Here is a 5,976-nt window from a genome sequence, read left to right as displayed (position 1 = left end):
GTGGACAGTCCCTCTGATGAGGGGTAGGATAGTGGGTACGGGATATGTTGCAAACATCAGAGGAGTCTACAGCAGTGGGTTCTCTCAACAGCCACTCACTGTGTTTCTCTCTAGTCTATGAGGCTTGCAAATCTGATGTTTCATTCACAGAAGCCAAACTACACTAAAGCCCTATTCTTGGCTATAATGGAAATCATCAGAATACCTTTCTGATTTCTGAACTTTAGGGAGAGGTGTTCTATTTGTCATTGATCCAATCAGATCCCACTCTCACAAACAGAAAATCAGGAAATGATTTGAATCTCTCAGATTAAGATCAGATTATTTCACCCATTTGACCACTTAGATCTCACTCATCCAGAAAACATTAGAAGTGCTGATCAAAGAATTGAAACGCACTACAAAGGAACACTAGCCCATGAAAACATCTTTGCAGAGAGATAGAGGACAGAAGGAAGACATCAATTTTCTGCCTCCTAAACAGAAGTAGAGAAAAAATTGCCATGCAGATTTCATCTTTATGTTGCTCTAGCTCTGGTGCTCACGTAGCCTAACACTGATACAATTTCTGTTCTTGTACGTAATTATAGAAGGGGTTGGGAGCCACAGCTTTCTTGGTAGAATCACTTGCACTCTGTTGTCTCGTCTGAGGCTTCACACTGCTTTGGGTTAGGTGCCAGGCTGAGTGTGTTCCTTGTGCATCCCAGCTCTGTTTGTCATTGTGGACTTCATCTCTGCTTTGATAGGCTTGCTGGGGTCCTTGGGTTCCCTTGCTGGGATCCTGAGACTCCTGATGCTTTTCTTCCTTCTTCCAGCTTTGCCTCTCCCATTGTTGCTGATGGCTTCGATTCTCTTCATGGCTTTTTCTGTCTTGTCTTTTGTGGTTATGCTCATCTTCATGGTTTTGTCTGCCCTGTTGTGGCTGGTAGTTTTGAAACTCTTTGTACGTTTGCCAGTCTTGTCTCTGGTGGTTCTGTTCATCCTTGTGGGTTTGCTGGTGACCTCTCTGATAATTTTGTTCTTCCTCAGGGGTTCTGTGCTGCACCTCATGTGGATTTTCATGTCTCTCATGGCTATGAATACTCCGCCTTGGATGGCCCTGCTCTTTCACTGTCTGGTGACTCTGTTCTTCACCTTCACTGTGTCTGGTCTGGGCCTCTCTGTGTCCCCGTGTGTCTGTCTGACCGTGGCGGGCACTCTGTCTCCGTATGTCTTTCTGACCATGGTGGGTACTATGTCCTTGTGTATCTGTCTGACTGTGGTGAGCATTGTGTCCCTGTGTGTCTGTCCGACCGTGGCAGGTACTCTGTCTCTGTGTGTCTGTCTGACTGTAGTGTGAACTCTGACCCTGATTGTCTGTCTGGTCATGTTGAGAATCTAATCCTTGCTTGTGTCTTTGATAACTGTCTGCTTCTTTACCCAGCCTCCTGGAGCCTGAATCCCATTGATTTGTCTGGCAAGAGCTAGCGTCTGGCCTGAAGCTCCCAAAATGGCTTGATTGTTGTCCAAGTCTCTTTAACTGCCCATAATGAGAATCTTGAGCTGGTTTCTCACACTGATTTGAGGCATTAATATTTCTTAGCAATTTATGTTGGCCACGGCTAGATTTATGGTTCATTTTTTGACCTGAGCTAGAGTCTTCACCTTGATCAAAGCTGTAATTCTTGTCTTGTCTCCTTGACTGAGCATGATGGAAGTCCCTGTCTTGGCTCTTACACTGACCATAGGGGAACTCCTGGTCCTGTCCCTCAGGTTGGCCATGGAAGGAGTCTGTGTTTTGCTTCTCTGACTGATCACAGTGAGAGTCCTGGCCCTGTCTCTCAGACTGACTGTAGTGGGACTCCTTTTCTTGCCTCCCTGACTGGTCATATTGGGCATCCTGACTTTGTCTCTCAGATGGACTCTGGCAGGAGTTCTGCCTTTCCCACTCATGTTGTTGACTGTGTTGTTTGCCTGTGTTTTCTGGAAACTGACGATCTCGGTTTCTTTCCTGTCTCCTTTTTGGCTGGCAGCATCTATTTTCACACGAATCATTGCCAAGTTTACGATGACAGGCTTCAGCCAACTGGAACACCAATAGCAGATATTCATGAAAATCAACTTGACCATTTCTGTCTTGATCTAAGAGATTCAATATGTTATCCACTGTCTGTGGGTCATTTGGTCTCTGTGTGAAGAGAAAGCAAAAAGGAAAATCAAGTCTTTTCCTGTGGTTACTAGAATGTTCATGAGTTTTCATGCCCAATCCATTCAGTTCTAGGTAGGTAACTAATCCTTGTATGTGGCTTGGTTCTAGCATTTGATTAACTGATTCTCAAACCATCATCCACATTACAAATCACAATGAGATATTATCTCACTTTTTTCAAAATGGCTGAAATTTTAAAACATAGAAGGTAACAATGGTGGTGAAGATGTGCGGAAAGGGTAACACTTAAACACTGTTGGTTGGCATGTAAGTTAGTGCAGCCACTGTGAAAAAGAGTGTGAAGGTTTCTTTAAGAACTAGCAATAGACTTACCATATGATCCAGCAACCCCATTACTGGGTTTATATCTAAAAGACTTAAACAAAATGAATCAAAAAGATACCTGCGCCATCACTTTTATAGAAGCAAGGTTCACAATAGCCATAATTTAGAATCAAGAAAGGTTTTCATCACCAGATGAATGGGTTGAATCTATTTGCAAAGCCCAGCTGCTCCACTTCTGATCTAGCTGCCAACTAATATGCCTGAGAAGGCAGATTGGAAGATGACCCAAGCACTTGAACCTCTGTACCTATGTGGGAGACGTGGAAAAAGCTCCTAGTTCCTGGCTTCAGCCTGGCCTGCCCTGGCTGTTGCAGCTTTCTGGAGGGTGAGCCAGCAGGTGGATAATCTCTCTCTCTCCATATATATTTATCTTCCTCTCTCTCTAACTCTGCCTTTCAAATAAATGAAGAAAATCATTTTTAAAAACAGATTTGCATCTACAAATCACATTGAATCTGTTAGATATTACTTAAAAATTAAAAAAAACAAATTAAAAACTATTTGCATAAAGTACCCCTACAACATCCTGTGCTAGACAAAAGGAAGCATGATCATAAGCAGTAGCTACATTTATTTAGAAGAAGCTCCATTAAAAGTAACCTGAGTCATTTAAGGAAGTTATCCTGTCCCATTGTATGGTACATTCTAACTGTGTCACTTAGTTCTTTCTCACCCTTATGTAAGATTCTGGAAAGAGAGGAAGCTGTTTTTATGTGTTTGTATTCCCAGTGCCTGAGATGATCCTTGCATGGAATAGGTGCCTAATGACTCCTTATTGAATGAAAAAAATGAGTGAACGAATGAAAACAAGAAAAGGTGTGCAGAGAACACTAGAATATAGAACCCAAAGTATGAATCTTTACTTTTCTTCTGAGGAATTATTTTATGCTATTTTGAAGGTTTTTTTCCAAAGACAAAGGATTAAAAACAATTTTAATTATACACATATGGTCACAATTTTGCCTTAAAAAGATTATTGGGAAATGTACATAAGGCCGCTTGTAAATGTACATCATGTTACTGTTATGTCTTATGTCCAGAGAAAAAAATTGTTATCATACAGATTTGCTCTTATTTGTGGGTAAGCTATTAAAAAATACAGTACTCTTCTGTATAAAGAAAAAAGTCACGTCACATTTAGTAAGATGGAAAAAGCATTGGCCTCCATGGCGACCAAGTGTCTCAGTCCGATACTTCCTAGCATACATAATACCCTGACATCAGTTGAAAATGATCCAAATCCTAGCAGGTCCATATTAACAGAGTCAACAACTGCTAAAAAGCAAAATGCCTCTCACAATAAAAACAAAGCTGGTTCATACTTCTGAAACCATATAAAGATAAAAACTTTTTAAAAATCACTCTTGATTTGGAGAATTAAATTTACATTATACAACACTATATTGCCAGGTCAAAGAGGGCAATGACATAAAGGTACACTAAGATGCAAATGTTTTGCGAAGAAATAAAACAAATTCTATTTACAGGGTGAAGGTTTACAAAAGTACATCTGTACAACCAAGGGTAATGTCACTACTAAATTAGCAAGGCTTTTTATTATAATAAACATTGAAACAAGATTTGCTTTCAAAGTATAAACTTACATCTATTGCTACATACACAATGCATATATTTATAGGAAGCAAAAAAAGCTATCTGAATATGTAATGATGCTTAAATGTTGAGCTATCAAAATCATTTTTCAATGGCCCCTCTATCTGATTCCTACTTTCTGCATCTACTATGAACAAGCAAAAGAATGCTGAACACATCTCTGTAATTCTATAAGCAAAACAAAACACAAATTTCTACTTTTCTCATTGCAAACCAAACTGAAAAGTTAATGAGGGCACGGTGCAGTAACCTAGTAGCTGAAGTCTTCACCTTGCATGTGCCAGGATCCCATATGGGTGCCGGTTCTAACCCCGGCAGCCCCACTTCCTATCCAGCCCCCTGTATGTGATGTGGAAAAGCAATCGAGGACAGCTCTGCACCCACATGGGAGACCCAAAGGAGGCTCCTGGCTCCTTGCTTCGGTTCACTGCAGCTCTGGCCATTGTGGCCACTTGAGGAGTGAATCACTGGATGAAAGATCTTTCTATCTGTCTCTTCTCCTCTTTATATATCTGACTTTCCAATAAAATAAATCTTTTTTAAAAAGTTAATGAGACTTAACTTTTCATTTGTGCATATGTTAAATGCATGAAAGTGTCATCATGATTTTTTTTCTAAGTCTTACAACAATTACATATTTAAGTATATACAACACCTCTTTACATTGCCAGACACAGTTTAAGGCAGTATTGTATTAAAACCATATCCACTGTAAATAATAACTTTGTTTTTATCTCAAATTGTCTTATTCTTATTTCACTCGCTGAGTTTTAATTTGTGTGATAGTTTGTGAATTACCAAAATAAAACTTAACTTTCTCTTTTTGCAACATTAATACAATTTATACAGTTGATTGTTATATTATAAAAGGCATCATGCAAAGGAAATAAAATAACAACTATAATCCTATATGCATCTCTATAAACCTTTTGTGCTATGGGGTTGTAACCTACTAGACTGCAAACCAGCTTATTAAAAGAATACTTTACTTTTCCATTTAAAAACTATTTTTTGTATGACTGTGAAGTTGTATTCTTTCATAGTCAAGCAGATACTAAGGAGAAGTAAGAGAGACAGAGAGCAAGAGAGAAAGAGGGAGAGACACAGAGAGAACTGTTAAGGCTAAGGATCTGCCTCAAATTCCTCTGTTACAGGGGTGAAGTCTGATCAAATAAAGTAAAATGCCAATCCTTGGATGCAGGTTCACATCTGAATCCCTGGGGCCAGGTGTCTGTTACCTTACCCGAAGGATATCTCCGAACTCAGCATAGAGTAGTTGCTTCAATTCTTTCTTGCATAGTGAGGCACAATCCCCATTCTCTTGGGCGTATTTCTGGAACACTTTGGTCACATTGAGTATGCTGTTCAGGAGTTCAGCCATCTGGGCAAAGATAGGTGAGCCTAAAGAAGAAACGAGATTGGGTCTGTGTTTAGGATGAAGACCAGGCCAAGTTGCTTAGCCAAGTTGCTTTCTTGTATTGACCCACAGTCAAGTCTCAAATATCACATGCTACAGTGGGAGACAGGCACAAACTGCAATCCATGTGCTAGAATAAGAGGCTAGGACACATTGAAGCAAAAGCACATGTACTCCACAGGCTCCCAAGTAGGTCACCCCAGGTATTGCCACATTCTCAGACAGAGCTGTGAAAAAGAAGCAGGAAGCTACTCAAACATCAGGTACAGGGAATAATCTCAGACCTTCCCAACCCAGCATAGTACAGCTCCTCGCAAGGGCTTTGTAGATACTGCCATTGTTCCCTGTGAGCATCTTACTTACTTGAAGAGGAATGAGCCGATGGTCAGAATCCAGGGAAGCTATTGGAGAC

General features: G+C 40.3%; 1 protein-coding gene across 1 annotated transcript; it reads right to left on the bottom strand.

Annotated features, from left to right (window-relative positions):
- Positions 1-550: 550 nt before the first annotated feature.
- Positions 551-5,528, bottom strand: RPTN (repetin). Its single transcript, XM_012928058.2, has 3 exons — positions 5,391-5,528; positions 1,885-2,167; positions 551-1,848 (listed from the first exon to the last, which is right to left on the bottom strand). Exons 1-3 carry the CDS (start codon positions 5,526-5,528, stop codon positions 551-553), a joined length of 1,719 nt encoding a protein of 572 aa, XP_012783512.2.
- Between the last annotated feature and the right edge of the window lie 448 nt (positions 5,529-5,976).

This window comes from Ochotona princeps, chromosome 2, assembly GCF_030435755.1.
Source record: "Ochotona princeps isolate mOchPri1 chromosome 2, mOchPri1.hap1, whole genome shotgun sequence".
Lineage (NCBI taxonomy): Eukaryota > Metazoa > Chordata > Mammalia > Lagomorpha > Ochotonidae > Ochotona > Ochotona princeps.
This window is presented reverse-complemented; position numbering and strand designations above follow the sequence as displayed.